The sequence below is a fragment of the Suncus etruscus genome, chromosome 4 (assembly GCF_024139225.1).
Source record: "Suncus etruscus isolate mSunEtr1 chromosome 4, mSunEtr1.pri.cur, whole genome shotgun sequence".
Lineage (NCBI taxonomy): Eukaryota > Metazoa > Chordata > Mammalia > Eulipotyphla > Soricidae > Suncus > Suncus etruscus.
In genome coordinates, this window is record NC_064851.1 from 159,512,599 (window position 1) to 159,536,489 (window position 23,891).

Here is a 23,891-nt window from a genome sequence, read left to right on the forward strand (position 1 = left end):
TTTAATGCGATCCCCTTAAAAATACCCATGACATTCTTCAAAGAAGTGGATCAAACACTTATGAAGTTCATCTGGAACAATAAACATCCTCGAATAGCTAAAGCACTCCTAGGGAAAAGGAAAATGGGAGGCATTACTTTCCCCAACTTTAAACTGTACTACAAAGCAATAGTTATTAAAACAGCATGGTATTGGAATAAAGACAGACCCTCAGATCAGTGGAATAGGCTTGAGTTCTCAGAGAACATTCCCCAGGCATACAATTACCTAATTTTTGACAAAGGAGCAAGAAATCCTAAGTGGAGCAGAGAAAATCTCTTCAACAAGTGGTGCTGGCAGAACTGGTTAGTGACTTGCAAAAAAGCGAACATAGACCCCCAGTTAACATCATGTACGAAGGTAAAATCCAAATGGATTAAAGACCTTGATATCAGACCAGATACCATAAGGTATATAGAACAACATGTCGGTAAAACACTCCATGACATTGAGACTAAAGGTATCTTCAAGGAGGAAACTGCACTTTCCAAACAAGTGGAAGCAGAGATTAACAGATGGGAATACATTAAACTGAAAAGCTTCTGCACCTCAAAAGAAATAGTGCCCAGGATACAAGAGTCACCCACTGAGTGGGAGAAACTATTCACCCAACATCCTTCAGATAAGGGGCTAATATCCAAAATATACAGGGCACTGACAGAACTTTACAAAAAAAAAAAAAACATCTAATCCCATCAAAAAATGGGGAGAAGAAATGAACAGACACTTTGATAAAAAAGAAATACAAATGGCCAAAAGACACATGAAAAAATGCTCCTCGTCACTAATCATCAGAGAGATGCAAATCAAAACAACGATGAGATACCACCTCACACCACAGAGATTGGCGCACATCACAAAGAATGAGAACAATCAGTGCTGGCGGGGATGTGGAGAGAAAGGAACTCTTATCCACTGCTGGTGGGAATGCCGTCTAGTACAGCCTCTATGGAAAGCGATATGGAGGTTTCTTCAAAAACTGGAAATTGAGCTCCCATTCGACCCAGCTATTCCACTCCTAGGGATATACCCTAGGAGCACAAGAATACAATACAAAAACCCCTTCCTCACACCTATATTTATTGCAGCACTATTCACAATAGCCAGGCTCTGGAAAAAACCAAGATGCCTTCAACAGACGAATGGCTAAAGAAACTGTGGTACATATACACAATGGAATATTATGCAGCCGTCAGGAGAGATGAAGTCATGAAATTTTTCTATACATGGATGTACATGGAATCTATCATGCTCAGTGAAATAAGTCAGAGGGAGAGAGAGAGACGCAGAATAGTCTCACTCATCTATGGGTTTTAAGAAAAATAAAAGTCATTTTTGTAACAATCCTCAGAGACAATTAGAGGAGAGCTGGAACACCAGCTCACTCCATGAAGCTCACCACAAGAGTGGTGAGCACAGTTATAGAAATAACTACACTGAGAACTACCATAATCAAGTGAATGAATGAGGGAACTGGAAAGCCTGTCTGGAGTACAGGTGGGGGTGGGGTGGGATGGAGGGAGATTTGGGACTTTGGTGGCGGGAATGTTGCACTGGTGAAGAGGGGTGATCTTTATATGACTGAAACCTTATCACAATCATTTATGTAATCAAGATATTCAAATAAAGAGAAAAAAAAAGACTATATTTCCCATAGAAATTAATTTACGTAGGTTTTAAAGTATCCTCCTACTACTTTTCCACCAATAGAATGCTCACTAATTATCTTATTACTACGACATGACTGAAGGTGGAAACAAATACATAAATGAACATTCTATCAGACCTGATATATTCATCCTGCATATTTAAGTGTTGATTAAAACAAGTTGTCTTAGTTTTTAATTAATTTTTTGCCATGCTGGTTTTATATGAAAATTCTCTACTGCAGAGCTACATATACAATTTTTTCAGAAACCCTAGGGCTTCTCAAATTAAAATAAACAGCATTCTTTATTGGGCCAGAGCAATGGTACAGTGGGTAAGATGCTTACCTTCACAGGACCAGCCCGGATGTAATCCCTGTGGTCCCCCCTGCCCACTGGGAGTAATTCCTGAGCAAAGAGCAAGGAGTAAGGCCAGGCACAGCCCGGTGTGGTCCCCAAACAAAACAACCAAATTCTCTGTAAGCCAGAAGAGGACAGAATCTTATTTCTTTACTAATAAAGAGATCAAAGTTCTTTGTTTGTTTGTTTGTTTGTTTGGGGGAGGGGCCACACCCTTTTGATGCTCAGGGGTTACTCCTGGCTAAGGGCTCAGAAATTGCCCCTGGCTTGGGGGGGACCATATAGGAGGCTGGGGGATTGAACCATGGTCCTTCCTTGGCTAGCGCTTGCAAGGCAGACACCTTACCTCTAGTGCTACCTCACCAGCCCCTCAAAGTTCTTTTTTTTGGGATGGGGGACCACATCTGGTGGTTCTCAGGGGCTACTCCTGGCTCTATGCTCATAAATTGCTCCTGGCAGGCTCAGGAGACCATAAGGGTACTGGGGATCTGGCCCGGGTCATCTGCATGCAAGGCAAATGTCCTATTGCTGTACTCTGGCCTGAGATCAAAGTTCTAAAGAGAAAAAGTATTTTATTTAAGTCTATGAACTTTTTCCCTTTCTGATTTTTTTAATTCTTATTTTTCCCGAAATGGTCTCAAAATAAATTAAGACATACCTTGATATCCTTTCTTCTATTAAAAAAAAAAAAAAGAATGGTAGCTTATAATTTTCTTGTAACTGGGAATTGGCTTAAAAATAGTTGGTACAGGGGCAGGAGAGATAGCACAGTGGTGAGGCGTTTGCCTTGCTTATGGCAGACCCGGACGGACCTGGCTTGATTCCTGGCATCCGGTATGGTCCCCCAAGCTTGTCAGGAGCGATTTCTGAGCACAGAGCCAGAAGTAACTTCTGAGCATCGCTGGGTGTGGCCCAAAAACCAATCAATCAATCAATAAACTGCTTTAAAATAAGTTAAAAAAATAGTTGGGACATTGATATGAGATTATTACCTAATAGGCAATAGAGAAAAACTAGATATTTAAGACTATCTAGTAGGCTATTGTGTATGCCTTCCCCATCTTGACCTATGATAAAGGGTAAAAGCGAGACAAAAAAATAACAGTTACATATTATCCATTGGGGGAAGCCTCTCTTTTATTATTTATTTAGTAAGTAATTGGGAAATTGATTTATCCTGAAGCAACCAAGTATAATCAAGCATTGGGAACAGGATAGAAATTAATTCAGAAAAGATGAATCATCTATATGTTGAGTAGGTAGGAGAGAAATCACGTTTTGGTGTATCTTGACATGTTGGATAGGAAATTTGGTTGAAGACAGTAGACTTTTTAGTAAAGAATGAAATGATCTAATATAATTTGTAGATTGGCATATTTAAGGCCAAGATGACAAGAGAAGTCTAAGTTAAAGAGATGGAATGGGACTAGAAAGGAAAAAAATAGCAAAACCTTTAAAGGGAAAAGCTAGAGTTCTTTGTTCCAGTGAGCTCTATGAATAAGGTATTAGAGATGAAGACAATGTCATATTTCTGTAGAGAATCGTGGTCATCTGAAAGTAAGAAATAGGGAAATTAAAGAATAAATAGTCTAGAGTGCTAGACTATTCAACTATTAGACTTAGACTATTATTACAGAATAATAGGCGAGAGCACTAGTACAGTGGGAGGATATTTGCATTGCATGCTGAGCACTGCCAGGAGTTAATTCGTAAGCGCAAAATGAGGTTTAGCTTCTGAGTTTCTTGAGTGTGAATTCCACCCCCTGATCCCCAAAAGAGTGTAATAAGCATTAGTCTCTGCTCTCCATCTTTTCCAGTTCTAAATTAGAGTTAGGTTCTAAAGTTAATTTTCAATTTAGGAGTTTTTGTTTGTTTGTTTGTTTGTTTGTTTTGTTTTGTTTTTGGGTCACACCCGGCAGTGCTCAGGGGTTACTCCTGACTCTACGCTCAGAAATTGCCCTGGCAGGCACAGGGGACCATATGGGATGCTGGAATTCGAACCACCATCCTTCTGCATGCAAGGCAAGCACCCTACCTCCATGCCATCTCTCTGGCCCCTCAATTCAGGAGTTTTTAACTTGGTCTATGATACTCAATTTCAGTTATGGACAAAGAAAGCCTGGAAAAAAATACAAAGGCAGAGTTTTTCTCAAGTTCCAAATCTACTTAAAATTTAACTCAAAACAAGCAGTGTTGGCGGGGATGTGGAGAGAAAGGAACTCTTATTCACTGCTGGTGGGAATGCTATTAGTTCAACCTTTATGGAAAGTGATATGGAGATTCCTCCAAAAACTGGAAATCGAACTCCCATACGATCCAGCTATACTACTCCTAGGAATATACCCTAGGAACACAAAAATACAATACAAAAATCCCTTCCTTACACCTATATTCATCACAGCACTATTTACCATAGCAAGACTCTGGAAACAACCAAGATGCCCTTCAACAGACAAATGGCTAAAGAAACTGTGGTACATATACACAATGGAATATTATGCAGCTGTCAGGCGAGATGAAGTCATGAAATTTTCCTATACATGGATGTACATGGAATCTATTATGCTGAGTGAAATAAGTCAGAGAGAGAGAGAGAGAAAGACGCAGAATGATCGCACTCATCTATGGGTTTTAAGAAAAATGAAAGACATTCTTGCAATAATAACTTTCAGACACAAAAGAGAAAAGAGCTGGAAGTTCCAGCTCACCTTATGAAGCTCACCACAAACAGGGATGAGAGTTAGAGAAATAACTACGTCTTGAACTATCCTAATAATGAGAATGTACAAGGGAAATAGAAAGCCTGTCTAGAGTACAGGCGGGGGTCGGGTGGGGAGGAGGGAGATTTGGAACATTGGAGATGGGAATGTTGCACTGGTGATGGGTGGTGTTCTTTACATGACTGAAACCCAAACACAATCATGTATGTAATAAAGTTGTTTAAATAAAAAAAATAAATAAAACACAAAAAAAAATTTAACTCAAGATCATGAAAGGCTCCGAAATGATATAAAAACTCTACTTACATGCTATGTCTCTGGAAATTTGCAGAGGCAATTGTATCATTAAATAACAACCTAATTGTTGACTTTAATACAAAGAAATTAGGTTTATATCTCACATACTAGCTAAACTATATTTTTTATAATCTTGATGGAACTAATTATGTATATTGTGTATATACATATGTATGTATTTAAATGTGTGACTTTGTTTTTTGGGGGAGGGCCACACCTGGTGACACTCAGGGGTTACTCCTGGGTATGCACTCAGAAATCACTTCTGGGGGGCCAGTGAGGTGTCGCTAGAGGTAAGGTGTCTGCCTTGCAAGCGCTAGCCAAGCCAAGGAAGGACCTCGGTTCTATCCCCCGGCGTCCTATATGGTCCCCCAAAGCCAGGGGCAATTTCTGAGCACTTAGCCAGGAGTAACCCCTGAGCATCAAACAGGTGTGGCCCGAAAAAAAAAAAAAAAGAAATCACTCCTGGCTTGGGGACCATATGGGATGCAGGGGGACGGAACCGTGGTCTGTCTTAGGCTAGCGCCAGCAAGGCAGACACACCTTACCACTCCATGTCACTGCTCTGACCCCTAAATGTGTGACTTTCGAATGGGGCTAGTCACTTGGGTATAAACAATTCATTAAGGTTTATCCAAAATACCAAATCTCCAAGATCCATGAACAATGTCACTTACATAACTATACGCTTCTCATATCTCACAGCTATAAAGATATTTTGCTGTTACCATGGCATATTGCTATAATTAAATTACCAGTATGTATCAATTTGGGGTATAATTGGAAAAAATCTTTGATAATCTCAGAACTTGAGTATTATTTCATTTAAGACTTATGAGTCTTAGTTGTGAAGTGTCAACACATTTGATTCCAAGGCATGAAGAAATTGTAAAGCAGAACAGGCCTTTACTTTATGAAGTCATATATTACTGCAGAGAATATTCTAGTCTTTTGTGAAGGGAATTTGGCGAACCATTTTTTCTTTCATCGTCATTTTCTGAAGTTTGAACTTTTGGATAGTGTCTGGTTTAATTTTTCTGAAAAATATTGAGTTGTGTATCTGGGAAAAACTAGACTTGACATAAAAGAATCAGATCAGTTTAGACTGGCAGTATTTTACTGTAATTCAGACACATTATTATATTATCACTTAAATAGTAAAACTGTCTGTGGGCTGTATGGATTTGTTTGGTACTTTGCTTGAAACATTGAAAGTGTGCATTCCTAAAGAGAGCCAAGTTGGCCAGAGTTCATGTTCATGCACAACAGATTGCCTGCTGCAAGTATAAATAACCACATTTCTTATTGAATCACTTTTGTGTTTTTCTTCCTATATTCTTGACAAAATGAAAAATAAAATATAATTTTTTAATTTCTTGATTTACTTTAAGCTTTATAATACTATTTTAACTGTTTACTCTTAAAGCATTGCTTTCTCATAAAGCATTTTCCTGTTTTTGGCAGTCTATAATATTTTTTAATCAAGTTACGAAAGTATTCTTGCTAGGTCTTCACTGAAAGCAAAATTCCACAAAATGATAATCCTGCCAAAAATTAATTTTTCAGGGTGCCAGCTAAATTGGAATGCTAACAGTTAGAAATGTTTTTAGTAAAAAATGAATGTATTTTTCACCCTGATCTTTATGTACTATGTATGTTTCGAGTACATTAATAGTTACTGTCTGGAGCGTAAGACATACAGTCTTTATAGTGTAGGCTGTTAGGCAATAGAAATAAAACTATATTTTAAACAAGAAAATGTTCATGTGCCATAATATTTATAGTAAATTATATAACAGTTCGAGATGATGTCGTATGTTACACTACATAAACTCTTTTCTTAAGCCAGACTCTTTGTATATATTATCTTTCAGTGATTGTACACAGTGGGATAGTGTTTCACTTGATATGATTTTAATCACTGTTAGGTTGAACTTGAAAGAAAGTTGGAATCTGCAACTAAGTCTAAACTACATTACAAACAGCAATGGGGACGAGCTTTGAAAGAACTTGCCAGACTTAAACAGGTATGTACCTTATAACTGATGATGGATTATTGCTCTTTTTCCCTTGATTCTTTACAAGTTTGCATATTTGGCAATATCTGTTAGGGCCAGATGTCTGCATTTAAATCACTTGTGCTACTTTGAGATGAGGGTTTTTCCTTTTCATTCTAATGTATTGTGTATGAGATACTCATTTTTCTTTATTTAAAACAACCTGTCAGTGCTAGAGAGATAGTGCAGTACAGTGGGGTAAGGTGCTTATGTTGCATGAGCTGACCCGGTTTTGATTCCTGGCATCACATATGGTCTCCTGAGCACATCATTAACTCCTCAGCAAAACATCATAAAAATCAACAAATTGAGATAACAAACTTCCAGGTTTTTTTTTCTTTTTTAGTTGTCAGTATCTTTCTCAGAAAAAGTTAATCATTTTTTGCTTCTCCTTTTAAAACTACTATTATTTACCTCAGAATTAATTTTCATTATGAATGCCTTTTGGGAAAGAAAATTAAAAGATAAATTTAACATGATCTCAATAAAAAATCAAGACTCATAGGGAAAGTTGTATAGGGCAAGTGCACAGACTTCACACTTGAGAGGCCCAGATTTTATTCCTGATAACACTAAGCACACTGCTAAGTGTAGCCCAGTAACCTCCCCCCCCCCAAAAAAAAAAAAAAAAAAACCTGAAAACACTGTTTTGGGGATTCAAGGAATTTTTATAAAATTTTATTTTAAAGTGATGAGTTTTCAGGGTTTTTTTTTTTTTTTTCTGGTTTTTGGGTCACATATGGCAGGGGTTACTCCTGGCTCTACACTCAGAAATTGCTCCTGGCAGGCTCGGGGAACCATATGGGATGCCGGGATTTGAACCACATCTGCATGCAAGGCAAATGCCCTACCTCCATGCTATCTCCACCCCCCCCCTTTTTTTTACATTTCTTCTTTTCCCTCTTATAACAAATCCTATTCGCTCCTTGAGAAGTTAATTTTAAGTTGGGATGTAATTTTCTTGATTAAAAGCCCTCAGAATTATTCCTGGCATGCTTGGGGGACCTGTGAGATGCCGAGGATTGAACCCAGGTTGGCTGCATACAAAGCAAATACCTTCCCCACTGTGCTCTCACTCTGGCACCAACATGGCAGTTTTGAAACATTCCCGGAGTTAGAGAGCTGGGCTGAATCTTGCCTTGACTCTTCACTACCGCTATGTGTTAGATAATTTAATTTCTCTGATTTAGTCTCCTTGTTAATATGGTTAAAAAATTTCCTTCTAGGTTGCTCTGAAAATGTAAATGAGTAATTCATAACATGTAATACAATATTAAATATTCTATATAGTATGTGCTCAATATATGATAACTACTGTTAAAGAAAAATGAACCATAAAGCTACCGTAGTTCTTAGCTCCTATCATCAGAGACCAAATTAAGCAGTAGCTTTGAATATAAAGAGAACAAATATTATAGGGATTTGTGGAATTATTCAGAGAAATGATACCAGCAATTAAAAATTGTTATCAATGGCTGAAAACTTGGTAGATTTTTTTTAAAATTGAAACCTTTGCAATTTCCAAAGTTCTTCATAGTTAGGTTTCAGACATGCGATGTATGGTGTGGTGAATTCCACCACCATTGTTGACCTCCTTCCACCAGAGTTCCCAAAGTGTTTCCCAAACCACCACCCTCTCTCTGCTCCCCACCCTTCCAGTATAATAGGCCCATTTAAGTTTAGATTATTGAAGTTTGGATCTCTTGATTTTATAGTTGTTGGATATTTAATTCTATCCTTTTTTAACCCCACCAATGCACCTGAGATCTCTTGGCCACTGGACCTCACTCATCCTTTCATATTTGTGTTTCTTCTTCTCTACTCTAAATAGTATAGCAATAGGAACAACAGAGGATAGTTATATATAGTTTGAATGATAATATATATAAGATCTACTTTGTAATTGGATAGTATTTTTAATAGAAGTTCTATAGAAAACATAGATGTTTTATAGAGAAAGAAAAAAAATTAAGAACTGTTGATCTGCAAGAGTATTAGGAGGTATATTGCCTAAGTTGGGGTGAATAAAGAGATCCAAAGAGTGCATTCACTGAGTCTAAAGAAGCATCTCTCTCTTGGTTTCACTTATTCCAGTACTTACCTACCACAAACAGAGCACAGTGGTAGCCATATTGGATATAATAACAGTTCCCACTGTCGGGACATAAAAATAAGCTGGAAAAACTGACACTAAACGAGACTATGGCAGAAGTGAGAAATGCAAATAAGTTAGGAACGCTTTCTAAAGTGTTCAGAAGTGTTTCTAAAGTTTTTAAAAGAACGCTTTCTAAAGTGTTCAGAAGTGTTTCTAAAGTTTTTAAAAGGACCCAATGGTGATGTGTTTTGCCGCTGAAGGTAAGGGGTTTTAGATGGTGGAGAACTTGCATAGTGAAGGATAGGGGCCTAATGTGGTGGTAGTTAGTTACACAATAGTAAAGATGGAAAAGTCTTAGCTGCTGGTTAGTCATTTATCCAAAGGAAATGCCCGAATCAGCAGTTATTGAAACAGATTTTATTATAATTGTCATATTTCTTACTAAGAACCTTGCAAGAACTCAAAAAATGTTCATAAGTATATGTTGATAGATAAGAATAATGTTCTGACTGTTTTATGTGGTTTTAAATCTATAAAGATATAAAGTCCTGGATAAAGTTCTCCAAGTTCATGGCTCTTTATTAATATTACACAGCGATACTGAAGTCTTCTCCTTTAAAAATATATTCTGGAAGCCGAAGTGATAGCACAGTGGTAGGGTGCTTGCTTTGCCAGTGACCGACCTAGAACAGACTCAGGTTCAATCCCTAGCATCCCATATGGTCCTCTGAGACTGCCAGGAGCGATTTCTGAGTGCAGAGTCAGAAGTAACTCCTGAGTGCCACTGGGTATGACCCCCCCACAAAAAAAAAAAAAAAACAAAAAAGTAAACCCAAACAAACATATATTCTGTTTAAAATATGTCCACTCAAATACCTTTGCCTTCCTAGTATCTTCAAAGAGTTGTTCTGTCAGGATTATTTTTATGTATCTATTTTTAAAGTTTATGTATCTATTTTATATCTTTTCCATCCTCTTGGTAAAAACCATTGGCATTTTGGGGGGAGTTGATCTGTATTCTTTAAGTTATTGTCTATTAATAAAAAAAACTTCGTGTTAAATCAATGGTTCCACTCAAACTACTACTAATGAAAGAATATAGAATTCTGAGTGCAGTGAGATTCATTGTAGAACAGTTTTATTTCTTATCCCACAAACTTTCTGCTTTAGAAACATTGTAAATAAAATTCTAAAACATGGGTCCGGGAAGGTGGCGCTAGAGGTAAGGTGTCTGCCTTGCAAGCGCTAGCCAAGGAAGGACCGCGGTTTGATCCCTCAGCGCCCCATATGGTCCCCCAAGCCAGGGGCGATTTCTGAGCGCATAGCCAGGAGTAACCCCTGAGCGTCAAACGGGTGTGGCCCAAAAACAAAAAACAAACAAACAAACAAAAAAAACTAAAACACTTGGAATTACTGTTGTTCTGCAGACCATATTTGAGATTCAGCACTTTAAAGAAGAAATGTAATACACCTTGGAATTACAGTATGTTGCTTTCTGCCACTGAGTGTTTTTGGAAGATTAAAATTAATAACGATCAAATTGGTGAAATTGGTGCAAAGTTGCCTCAGTTTTTTCTAAAACTTTATGAAAAACACATTTATTGTGTTTGAATATAAAGTTATAATACTCTCTCTGCTTTTGTTCAAGGGATTGTTTGCGCAACTTTTTGTTTAAATTGGATTAGTACCATGTTAATTTTACATTGCCTCTGGTGAATAGCCATGGGGCTGTAATCTCTGCCAATAATTTGTCACAGCAAAATCCTCTGGAGGGCCATACAAAACATTTGTGTAGTACAGAATAGACGGCAAAAGCCGTATCTTAGATTGTTAATAAATGTTAATGACAAAACCCAGCTGGTAAAGCTTGGAAATAAGATCTAATGCTGGTGCCTATTGCCAAAAAAATGTTTAAACATAGATTTCCATTACTCAAGAGTGACCTAGTCTAGTCAATTTGTGAATTAAAAAATCATAATCTTTTAATTACTTAGGGGGGAACCTTCTGATGAACAACCACAAAAGTCTCTGTTTTCAATTCTTAAACTTTCTTTTTTGCTTTGATGACACATGGTTCCTAAATCAACAATCAAGGACACAGTACCAATATAGTCTGGATCTGGTATCTTTGGTAAAATGGAGAGCTCTACTTTCACAAGCTCTACTCAGAAGGGACTACAGGAAAATTTTGTTTCTTTTCATCCAAGTCTGTGAAAATACATCATAGATATATTTAAACCAAAGCATACTTGATATAATGTGTAAATACCCAACTTAAGTTTGTTGCTTTACTCCTTTGTGTGCTAAGTAACACGCTTAAAGAACATTTCATTAGACGACAAGTATGTAGGAAGCATAAGAAATAAATGAAGCATCGCTAAGAGGGGTTTGTTTGTTTGAAGTAAATCTAACATTTTTATTATGTCAAATATATTAAAAGTAGGTATGTTTGGTCCCAAGACAGGAAACAGAGCTCAGATTTGGGTAGAATGTGGGTCCCTTACCATATTTGTGCACAGTAGATCTGTTTAAAGCTAAGCTGATATATTTAGTTAAAACAACACAGACTGCATTGGCTGACATCAGCCCTATCTTGTCCAACCTCCGGCTTATCCACTCCAGTAATTAATTTGATTAATTTAGAAGTGATTTAGCAAAGGATGGGATGTAAATCTTTGTTTAAGAAAAACAGTTGGAGGTCCAAGTCTTGGTTAAAAACTGTGCCTTGAAACCATCCAGGCCCTCCTACTGACTTGTCAGCTCTGGGTTATTTTCAGAAAACTTTACTTGAGTTCCTTAGTTTTGTTATAAGTTTTTTCCCACAGACTTACATGGTCTGTGTGAGTGGGAGAGTAAGTAGTGGCCACTTCTTCGCCGTTGTTTAGTCTAGTGCATGCATGTTTACATCTTCTCTCTAGATTCATTGGCAGCCCAGGCAAAATAAAGATTATATTCACTTGACTGAGGAGGCTTTAACCCAGAGCACCTGGCAGCAAAGAGGATGGTTTTCATGGAACTATTTTTTGTGTGTGCCTGTGATTATTATTAATGTTGTATATTACATTAAAATTCAAGACTTTACTGATCTTTAGAATGATCATGTCTTGAGTTTTATAAGTAAATATTTTTGCAAAGTAACCTAAAATTAAATGACTGACTTTTCTTTTTCTGCTTGCAATTATACTCACTCCATGTTTGAAAAAAATTGCAAAGTTTGTGTTACCTCCTAGCAGTATAAAAACCACTGATTTCTCCTTGCCTAGATTTGGAATTTTCTTCCTCATCCCACTGAGAATTTCAGAAAATATCCTAATGCCCATGTGTTAGTTTAAAAACAGTTTTCTCTGTATGGGCATTGGGAGCCTTCTGTATGCTTTTCCTTTTCTTTACCCAGATCCTATCCAAAGAGGGCTGCTTTTTTGAATTCATTCTGTAATATTCCTTTGTTTTTCTTTAGAATTTTTAGGATGTAAACATTAGTTCTTCCTTCCTTCCTTCCTTCCTTCCTTCCTTCCTTCCTTCCTTCCTTCCTTCCTTCCTTCCTTCCTTCCTTCCTTCCTTCCTTCCTTCCTTCCTTCCTTCCGCCACACCCGGTGAGGCTCAGGGGTTACTCCTGGCTGTATGCTCAGAAATTGCTCCTGGCTTGGGGACCATATTGGACACCTGGGGTTTGAACCACAGTCTGACCTAGGTTGGCATGCAAGGCAAATGCCCTACCACTTGCACCACTGCTCTGGCCCCAAACATTAGTAATTTTTTTTAATTTTTTTTTTTTTTTTGGTTTTTGGGTCATACCCAGCTGTGCTCAGAGGTTTCTCCTGGCTCTACACTCAGAAATCGCTCCTGGCAGGCTTAGAGGATCCTATAGGATGTTGGGATTTGAACCACCGTCCTGCATGCAAGGCAAATGTTCTACCTCCATGCTATCTCTCCGGCCCCAAACATTAGTAATTTTTATTAGTATTGATTTGTATATGGTTTTCTTTATTATCTGTTTCTGGGCCACACCCAGCAGCGCTCTGGGGTTACTCCTGGCTCTATGCTCAGAAATTGCTTCTGGCAGGCCCGAGGGGACAATATGGGATGCCGAGAATCGAACCCGGGTCCATCCTGGGTCGACCACATGCAAGACAAATGCCCTACCACTGTGCTCTCACTCTGGTCCCTATTATTATGTTTTTAAAATTCAAACATGGAATTTTTTTGTTTTGTTTTCATTTGTTTTGCTTTGTTTGGGGGGCCATACCCAGAGGTACTCAAGAGTTACTCCTGGCTCTATGCTCAGAAATCACTCCTGGTAGGCTCGGGATCAAATGAGCTGCCAGAGATTAAACCTGGGTCTGTCCCGGATCGTCTGCATTCAAGGCAAACACCCTACCGCGATGCTATTGCTTTGGCTCCATGGAATCATTTTCTATGACCTTGTTAGTGTTGAGATTTAGCTATGTTTAGTTTTTTAAAAGAAACATTTGAGATACCCAAATCCATCTTTTTAGTGAACATGATTTTTTCCTCCCAAGTTTTCTTATACAACACTGATCATCATTTCATGTCTCTTTGGCCACTTGTAGTTTACTATGGAATGTCTTTCACCAGAAACAGCAACAGAAGAAGAACTCCATATTTTGGAGCCTGTCATAATAATCTAAATCTGAAACTTATTTCAGAAAATAGATGATGGTGAAAAGTATTAGAGAAGTAAGATTTTTTCAACTGTAGAAAATCTGGACTGAAAGTCTGCAAGTAGAATATGTGGCCAAAGGGTGTTTGCTTTGCCTGCGGCTGACCTGGGACAGACCCAGGTTCAATTCCTGGCATTTGATGTGATCCCCCGAACTGGCCAGGAGTGATTTCTGAGTACAGAGCTAGGAGTAATCCCTGAACACTGCTGTGTGCCCCCTGCCAAAAAAAAAATCAACAGCAAATTAGATATACAGAAGAAAGTATATGTAAACTGAAAGTCAATTGAGAAAATACAAAATAGAGACTATATGAATATTACAGCGGGTAAAACATTTGCCTTGCATGTGGCCGACTGGGTTTAATTCCTAGCATCCCATATGGTTCCCTGAGCACTGCCAATTTCTGAGTGCAGAGCCAGGAGTAACTCTTGAGTATCATCATATGTGCTCCCCCCCCAAAAAAAAAATTAAAACTCAAAACAACAAAAATAAAAAATAAGATGGAAAATAACAGTAAAAGACAGAAATCACATGATCCAAGTTTGACATTGACTAGCTTTTGTATAACAGACCCTGTCTTAGTCCAGTGGCACTGTTTTACCAGAATGTTTCAGGACAAATGGCTTTTACAGTAATCAAAAGAAATTTTGTTTTTCATAATCTTTGAAGCTGGAAGTTCAAGTTTAGGCCGATACATGGCTATGAGGAATGAGGGCTGCTTCCCTTTCCGTAAGCAGCTATATTTTACCTGTCCTCAAATAGCAGAAAAAGCTAGTGTGCTCTGTCTTTTATAAATTCCATTTGTGAGGACTTCATCTCTTGGCTGATCACCTCTGAATTCCTGGGGATTGGATTCAACATTTGAGTTTTGAGGAGGCAGCCTGATTTCTTCCCTCAGAAGAAATCACAGACAGAGGAGAAAGCAATTCTGGAAAAGGTACTGGCTGAGAATTTTATAGAAAAGTGATCAATTTATAAATTTAAGGATACTTAATGAATTTGTCATGAGACATCGAAATAAAGATGAATTTTGTTTTGTTTTGTTTTTGGGTTACACCCGCTGAGGCTCAGGGGTTACTCCTGGCTCTGCACTCAGAAATCACTCCTGGCTTGGTGGACCATATGGGAAGCCGGGGATTGAACCGAGTTCCATCCTGGATCAATCACATGAAAGGCAAACACCCTACCTCTATGCTGTTGCTCCGGCTCAAAGATGATTTTCAAGTAGAAGCAAAATATTCCAAATGAAAGGAAGAAAATAAGCAGCAACATAATGCTGTAAATTGATATTGACTGTAGAAAAAACAGTAGTTATAGTATTCATGACAAAAATAGTACAAAGATGAAGAAGGGATAGAGTTAGTGTCTAATGTAAGTTCCACTATCTGGGAAGTTGAAATAGTCCTAATAGGAATTATTATTTTTTTAGAGAGTAAAAATGTACGGGCCAGAGAGATAGCAGAGCAGTAAGGCCTTGCACACAGCCGATTCAGGACGGACGGTGGTTTGAATCCAGGCATCCTATATGGTTCCCTGTGCCTGCCAGCAGTATTTTCTGAGCACAGAGCCAGAAGTAATTCCAAAGTACTACTGGGTGTGACCCAAAAATAAAAACAAAAAAAAGTAGGAGGTAGAGTGATAGCAGAGTGGGTAGGGCATTTGCCTTGTATGCAGTTGACCAGGTTTGATCCCTGGTTTCCCATATAGTCCCCTGAGCCTGCCAGGAGTGATTTTTGAGGGCAGATGTGGTAGTAAAGCCTGAAAGCTGCCAGTGTGGCCAAAAACAAAATTCAGGGACTAGAGAGATAGCATGGAGGTAGGGTATTTGCCTTGTATACAAAGGACGGTGGTTCGTATCCCGGCATCCCATATGGTCCCCTGAGCCTGCCAGGAGCAATTTCCGAGCCAGGAGTAACTCCTGAACGCTGCCAAGTGTGACCCCAAAACAAAACAAAACAAAAATCCAAAAGAATAAAAAAAAATCTAATAAGCTGATAAAAGGGAAGCTGATAAGAGAAAGGTTGATAACATCAATCTAGATATTTAAATATAATTATTAAATTAAAAACTGAATTTTAGAATTTTAGAAGCACTTGGAGAATTAAACTATCTGTGTGAATTGAAGGATCAGATAATATTGTGAAGATTGGTTTCTGGCCAAATTGACTTGTAGATTCATCATGTCATAATAAAATTCCAGCAGTTTATTTTTAGCCCTAGAAATTGAGATGTATGTGAAAATGCAAGAGCGAAGAAAAACTAAGAATTTTATCTAGTAGTTGAAGTCAAGAGTTACACTAATTAAGACATTGTAGTATAATCCAAGGATAGAGAAATAAATCAGGTCTCATGGAGCCCACAAGCAAACCTTTGAGTGATACATGACAGATGATTAAAGGATTGGCCTTTTCCAATAAGTATAGCTAGTCAAGTTTTAAGAAACTAACTTGCACAGAAGACTGAAGCAGGTAAATTTGTTGTTGTTGTTGGGTCCACGTGGTGGTGCTCAGGGGACCATATGCTGTACTGGGTATCAAGCTCAAATTAGCCACATGTGAAACAAGCTCTTTAGCCTGCTATACTATCTGTCTGGCCCAGGCAAAATTTCCTTTAATTTTTTTAATTGAACACAGATAATGCTAGCCACAAAAGAATATCCTCATACATTGTACTATACTACAATTATTATCATGTTCATCAAAAATACCATTTAAGGGGGCCAGATGGACCTCGATGCAATCCCCAGCGTCCCATATGGTTCTCCATCCAGGGGTGATTTCTGAGTGCCTAGCCAGGAGTAACCCCTGGTTACTGGTGTGGCCCAAAAACAAACAAATAAATCACCATTTAAGAAGTAAAAATAACAGCTCACAACTAATAGAAGAAAGTGTGTTAGAGCAGCAGCATGCAGGATAGGGTGTTTGCCTTGCATGTGGCAGAACTGGGTTTGATTTCTGGCCTCCCGTATGCTCCCCCAAGCACTGCTAGGAATAAATCCTGAGCACAGAGCCAGAATTTGTGAATTTGTCATGACACACCTTAAACCCAAAAACCAAAAATAAAAAAAAAATTAGTTAAAGAGTAATAAGTACTTTTAAATAAATAAGTACTTGTCCAGTATAAAGAACTACAGATATAATAACAAGGAAACATGGCTACTCGAGCAAAGCTAATGACAGAACAGCAACTTGAAAAAAAGTCTCTAAATGCCACTGAAAGTATTCATACATGTAGACATGTTCAGTCTCACAAAGCACACACAAACACAAAATAAAATCATAGCTAAATATCACTGGCTAACCTAACCTTTCTGTTGTATGAAAACTATTGACATGACCAAATGTTGGCAAGTACATAACTTTATACTATAATGCTGTCATGTCATTATCAACTAGACAGTATTTACTGATGTTGAAAATTTTATAACCTGTGACCCAGCAGTGAATCCTAGGAATAGAACAACAGAATACATGGAAGTAGGTGTCCAAAAAAGCATTTACAATTATATCTTCATAAACTTTATAAAACTGGAAAACTTATAACCAAAAAATTGTCAGCAGTGTTCAGATGAACATTGTATATTCATCCTGTAGAATGTTACATAGTAATGTGAATCATCAACCACTTATTATAGATGAATCAAAAAGCTGTGTTAACTGAAAGAAGCCAGACCTGAAGTAATTAAACTGTATACTTCCGTTTATATTAGGTTGAAAGAATAAAACACTTAAGCTGTTGGAAATTAGGGTTATAGTTATCTTTGGGACTGGTTAGTGACTGAAAATAAGGACTTACCAGATTCTGATCTTTTTTGTTTTTGTTTTGGGGCCACACCATGCAGCACTCAGGGATAACTCTTGGCTCTGCACTCAGGAATCACTACTGGAAAGGCTTGGGGGACCCTATAGGACCCTATAGGATGCCAGGGATTGAACCCAGGTTGGCTGCATGCAAGACCGACACCCTACCCACAGTACTATAACTACAGCCCCTGATAATTATATTTATTGATCTGGGTAATGTTTATATAAGTAGTTCATTTTGATGGTTTATCATGTGATTTTTCTGTGACATGCTTTTATCAAATGGCATGTGTTTGTTGACCTAGCCCTCCCTTGGGATTCTGTTTTATTTTATTTCTTTTTTTTTTAATAATATCTTTATTTAAGCACCATGATTACAAACATGTTTGCAGTTGGGTTTCAGTCATAAAGGGATTCTGCTTTAAATACAGAAGACTATTCGTTACCTAAAGAAATATGTACAAAGACTGGTGAGCTACCTGTGTTAGATGATAGGTTGTTTTATTGCAGCGCTGTTTTATATTGCCAAAGTACTTATTAGAGTGATTGAATAAATCACACAATACCAGTATCTGGGTTGTTTATAAATAAATATTATATTTGTATGATTTTGGAGAAGAAAGTAGAAAGGAGATAGGAGTGGAGCTAGTGGCAGGTCAGGGACAGTTACACTTTTTCTTAGTCCCTTATAATGAATCTTCGAATTCATTCTTCGAAGCTGCTCTTACCAGTATTCCTGGAGCAACTCATTAGGCAGTAGACTCTGGGGGGGGGGGGGAGTACACCCTTAGAGGTACTCAGGCTTACTCCTGGTTCTGTGTTCAGTAATTCTAGTGGGTTTGGGGGACAATTTGTGGTGCCAGGGATTGAACCCTGGTCAGCTGCTCACAAGGCAAGTGCCCGTGTACTATCTCTCTGGCCTGGCAGTGAACTCTTTTGCGCCTTCAACTTCTGTCCTCAATAGAAGTTAGTTAACTTTAATCACTAATTGGGCCATAAGCGATTGGAGCATAACAGTGGCTCATACTATGGATCATACCAAGAATGAGTCAGAATAGTTTTTTAAGGGAAACCAGGCATTTCTAGATGTTATGTGACTCATGAATTGGCCGTGAGTATCATGCGTGTCGTCAAAGAATTATCAATAGGAAAAGTCACATAAAATAGACTGACTCCTAATGCTAGGCATTCTGCTTGTTTCTTTCCAGAGGGAACAGGAAAGTCAAATGGCTCGTCTCAAGAAACAGCAAGAAGAATTAGAACAGATGAGACTACGGTACTTGGCTGCGGAGGAGAAGGATACTCTGAAAACTGAGCGACAGGAGTTGTTGGACATAAGAAATGAACTGAACAGGTAAGTAACTAAAACATTTTTCACGTGAAAAGAGAAATTCTACTGTAACAACTTTTGAATAAATCACTGGAACAGGGAAAGAACTTAATGTCTCTTAAGAATATCGTAGGTAATACAGAAATTGCCATTGACTTCTAGTAGAAAATGTATGCCAAGGCCACTAGACTCATTTTTGCAATGAATTAAGGGTATCTTATTTTTTTTATGTATTAGTGCTAATGATGTAAGAAAAATAAAAATTTTATTTTTGACTTTCAGAATGTTTTACTTTAAGGTAATGATTATACAGGTTTTTATTTGAAATATAGCAAATTCTTTTTTTGTTTGTTTTTTTGTTTTTTTTGGGCCACACCCATTTGATGCTCAGGGGTTACTCCTGACTATGTGCTCAGAAATTGCCCCTGGCTTGGGGGGACCATATGGGACGCCGGGGATTGAACCGCAGTCCTTCCTTGGCTGGCGCTTGCAAGGCAGACACCTTACCTCTAGCGCCACCTCGCCGGCCCCGAAATATAACAAATTCTAATTAGCATTTTATTAATAAGAGGATAACTTAGCCATTGAGCCCTTACTCTGTGGGAACTATAGGAAATGCCTATCTCTAAGTCATTTTCTAAATGATTCCCTGCTTTCTCTCCCTCTTTCCCCCAAATCATATTTTCTAGTTTTGAATCTGTAACAGAATAGCATATATTGGACAACTTATCAACAGAGTTTTTGACAGTCCAGGAGAGGCTAGAAATTCAAGATCAAAGAGCCAGCATGGCATGGTTGAGGTTCTCTTCCTGGTTTTTGAACAGTTGCCTCGGTGCTGAGTGTTTGCATCATGGGGTGAGAAAGAGAATAGGCTCTCTGGTGTCTCTTTCTTTGGATGGCACAATCCCACTATGAGGTAACCCTTCTTATGATTAAACTTAACTATCCCCCACACACGCGCTTTCAAATATCGCCACTTTAAGACTTCAGCCAACTATTTATTCAGCCACGGTCAGCAGGGCTTACTCCTGTGTCTCCTCAGGGGTCCCTTCTTCTGGAGGGGCTGGAGAACCATATTGGGTGCCAAGGATCAAACCTGGGTCAGCTGCATGCAAGGCAAGCACCCTATCTTCTATATTATGTCTCCAGCCTTCAACCAACAACTTTTGAGAAGGAACACATTTTAGGCCATACAACTACTTTTGGGAAAATGCCCATGCCATCTCCATTTATGAGTTAGGGAAATTTAATCACTTTAGTATGTGGTTCATAGTGAAATTAAATAACTGCATTATATTTATTAATGTATAAAGAGCTGAAAAGGTGGAGGTTTATGGTGTCCTGAACCAATTGAATTATATATAGCCAGTTGAACTTCTAGGCTCAATTCATGTTTCCTATTTATTCAGCAATTGTCTACTACATTTTAGATTTGGAATATAGTGCAAATTACAGAATGATCCATGCCTTTCAAGATGTTGCTGTTATATGTATGTAACACTTTCTATTAAAGTTTAGTATATGTAGATTAAAAGCCATGATCCTGCCTGCCATTCAATCACTTTGGCCCAGAAGTTATTCTCTTTAGCATGTCATAGCCAGTTCCTGGGAAGTATAAGAACACATACTGAGTTGAATATAAGAAAGAACTTACTAACAGTAATTCTACAAATAGTGAGTTCCTAGTGACAGGAACTATTTTTTAAGGAATTCAAACAGCATTTGTCGAGGAAGAAGTTTCCTGTGGTTACTGGATGGACTTCTGTAACTACAAGTTTCTCTAATCCTATTGTAAGCATGACTGATGATTTATTTTTTAGCAAAGATTTGGTGTCATCTATCAGTTTTGTAAAATTTCCATTTGTCTTTCATGCACACGCAGAAACAAGGAGCTGCTTGAACTTACTAGTCCATAGTTTGTCATTGTGTGTCTTAAAGTTCTTGGGACCTTTGGAGGGAGATAAACACTGGTGGTGGGAGTGGCCCTAATTCATCACATGTCTAAAACCAAACTGTGACTTTGTAAATCACAATGCTTTCAATATAAAAAAAAATATAAAATATATATTAAAAAAGAAAAGAAGTAGAATATAAGAGACAACTACATGGAAACCCTCCTTATCCCTCCACACAAATTGCTGAAATTAGTATCTTCATTAACTACGTGCTCTCTACCCCTTTCTCAAAGCACATGGTCCTCACTTTTTAGATATTCTTCTTGAAACTGATGAAGATTTTTTTTTTGTCATTTGAAAAAACAAAACTATCACTGACAGTCTTGTATCCTTTCTGGGCCCTGCTGTTTTCATCCACGGTAGGACTCTTCTCACTGGTTCAAACCCCACTCAACGCACAATTAGCAGTTGGTTGGGTTCTCATTGACTTCTTATTCTGAAGATCATTTAGAAGCAGGACTGAGATTCTGTTATTTTGCCTTCTTTATAAATATAGGTTTTAAGAGTAGTTGCAAATTAGAATCTTTTTGTAGTCAGTTACATGAGGACTATTAAATCCTCTTATTTTGTATGCTAAATTGAAAACTACATTAATGTTTATCACTCAGATTCTGTTTTCAAGGCCCAATATGAATAGTAATATTGTATAATTGTAATGGTGTATCTCTTACACTTTTCTTTTTCAACTCCTAGGTTACATGATATCATCACAAGCTTAACTTGTAGATTTCAATGAAGTTCTGAAACATGCCAGACCTTTCAAATAGATAATACATTTTTGTTTGTTTCTTTCTTTGTTTTGGGGCCACACCTGATGAGGCTCGGGTGTTGCTCCTGGCTGTGCAGTCAAAAATTGCTCCTGGCTTGGAGAACCAAATGAGATGCAGGGTGTTGAACCAAGTTCCATCCTGGGTCAGCTGTGTGCAAGGCAAATGTCCTACTGCTGTGTTATTACTCCGGCCCCAAATAGACATACATTTTGGTAAAATTTTATTTTCTACAGGTTAGAGATAAGCTTCATATAGTAGGGACAGTTTTTCTGGATTCATAGCATTATCTTAAAACCTAGCTTAGGTGCAAGTTAACATGTAGCGAGTAAGTCTGGAAGAAAATTCTATGTGCAGAATAACATTGGAGATTTATTAACAACCTGCAGATCAATAGCAAAGGATTATTATTAGTAAAAATGAAACGATGCAGTGTAAGAAGCCATTTAGGAAAACAATGATGTAGGAAAACATTATGTTTATCAAAGAAGAAAATAGCACACAACGATGTATTTTAGAAAAATATGTGTTTTTAAAATACAGGCATTATTGAAAAGAAATGAAAAATAATGGAACCCTGAGCACAGTGGGTAGAGCATTACACCTGGGTTCAATCTGTGGCATTCCATTTGGTTCCCAAGCACCACAAGGAATGACCCCTGAACATAGAGCCAGGCATAAAACCTGAACACTACTGGGTGTGGCCCAAAACCAAAACAAAACAAAAAAAAAAGGAAAGGAAAGAAACAGAAAAATGCTTCTGTGGGTTTTTTCTTTTTTCATATGCCCAAACTTTCTTCTGGTTTCACATGTTTTATTTGTAATTTGAGGAACAAGTATTGTCTAATTATGCCCTTTTTAAAGTGTGCTAATTCTGGCTAACCAAGTGGAACCTGGTGGTTGTTTCCTTTCTAAAAATATTGCTCAAAACGAATTGGACCAGTAAGTCATTTTGTTTTGAAATGGTGGTGTTAAGAAAACCAAAACAGATTTTGTTGCTTGCTAGAGCAGGATTTGTTCTTGACTTTCAGGATAAGGCAACAAGAACAAAAACAGTCTCCGGATTCCAGAGAGATTGCGAGTGGAAAAACGGAGGGCCCACATGGCAGTGTCCTGGAAGAAGGCTTGGACGATTACTTGACTAGACTAATAGAAGAAAGGGATACTTTGATGAGGACGGGCGTGTATAATCATGAAGATCGAATCATAAGTGAACTTGACCGACAGATTAGAGAGGTTTTGGCAAAAAACAATGCCAGTAATTAATAACACTTGGGAGTCTTTCAAGATTTGAGGTATTAAATTTAAATTTAGTAAAATACCAGGGAACACAGAAATTTTTAAATGCAAGTTTCAATTTTTATAAAGAATTTTGTATGTTGTTATTGTACAGTATTTATTTGGGTTTATTTGTCGTAGTGCTGCCTCTCCCCTTCTGCTTTTATTTGTAATTGTATTTTATATACTTATTTTAAATGACTTTTCAGTGTTTGTCTTAATCTTCAGTTCGGGGCTAACTTTACAAGCACCTTTTCACTAAATTTATTCTAGGAGAAATGACTCGCCCAATTTCCAGTTATATCATTCTTCATGTTGAGCCAAAAGAGTATATGCAGCACATGTGAAGTATCCTGCTGAATATTGTTATCTAAAAGCTGAGACCAGTTGTAAATGGCAGTTTTGTAGCTCACTTCCGGTGATCTCTGTGTAAGCTTAAAGTTTTTCCTTTGATTTCAAAGGCAGAGAAGTAATGATCTGTTGAAAGACAAATCATTGTTTATTAAAATAAAACTGATGCAATTAAATGTATCACAGGTACTGTTACATTTCAATGTTTTCTTCTAAAATTTTTCAAGTCTTAGCTTTAACTTACAAAGGTCTTCTCTGTTTCCTGCTCGAGTGCACATTTTTAGAATTTGAAATTAGGTTTATTTTCTAGTCTTTACTAACTACCTAATTGTTCCTTCAAATCCCATCCTCTTTAACATGGGAACAGACGCAAAAGCTTTATCTCCAAGAAAGTAAAAACCCTGCTTTTAAAACTCCCCAATTTGGATCTATCTTTTTGAAAATTATATGAGACTAAGTCATTGGATTTCTGTAGTGCCATGCATGTTTGAACTAAGAATTCCTTTCTTCA

General features: G+C 37.7%; 1 protein-coding gene across 1 annotated transcript in view; it reads left to right on the plus strand.

Moving 5' to 3' along the window:
- Nucleotides 1–23,272, plus strand: part of CEP120 (centrosomal protein 120) — an 82,465-nt gene extending 59,193 nt beyond the window's left edge. The window contains exons 18-20 of the mRNA XM_049771412.1: nt 6,991–7,089; nt 18,908–19,053; nt 22,783–23,272. Of these exons, the coding sequence (XP_049627369.1) occupies nt 6,991–7,089; nt 18,908–19,053; nt 22,783–23,017 (480 nt within the window). The 3' untranslated portion in view covers nt 23,018–23,272. The remainder of the gene's footprint in view (nt 1–6,990; nt 7,090–18,907; nt 19,054–22,782) is intronic.
- Nucleotides 23,273–23,891: the final 619 nt, after the last annotated feature.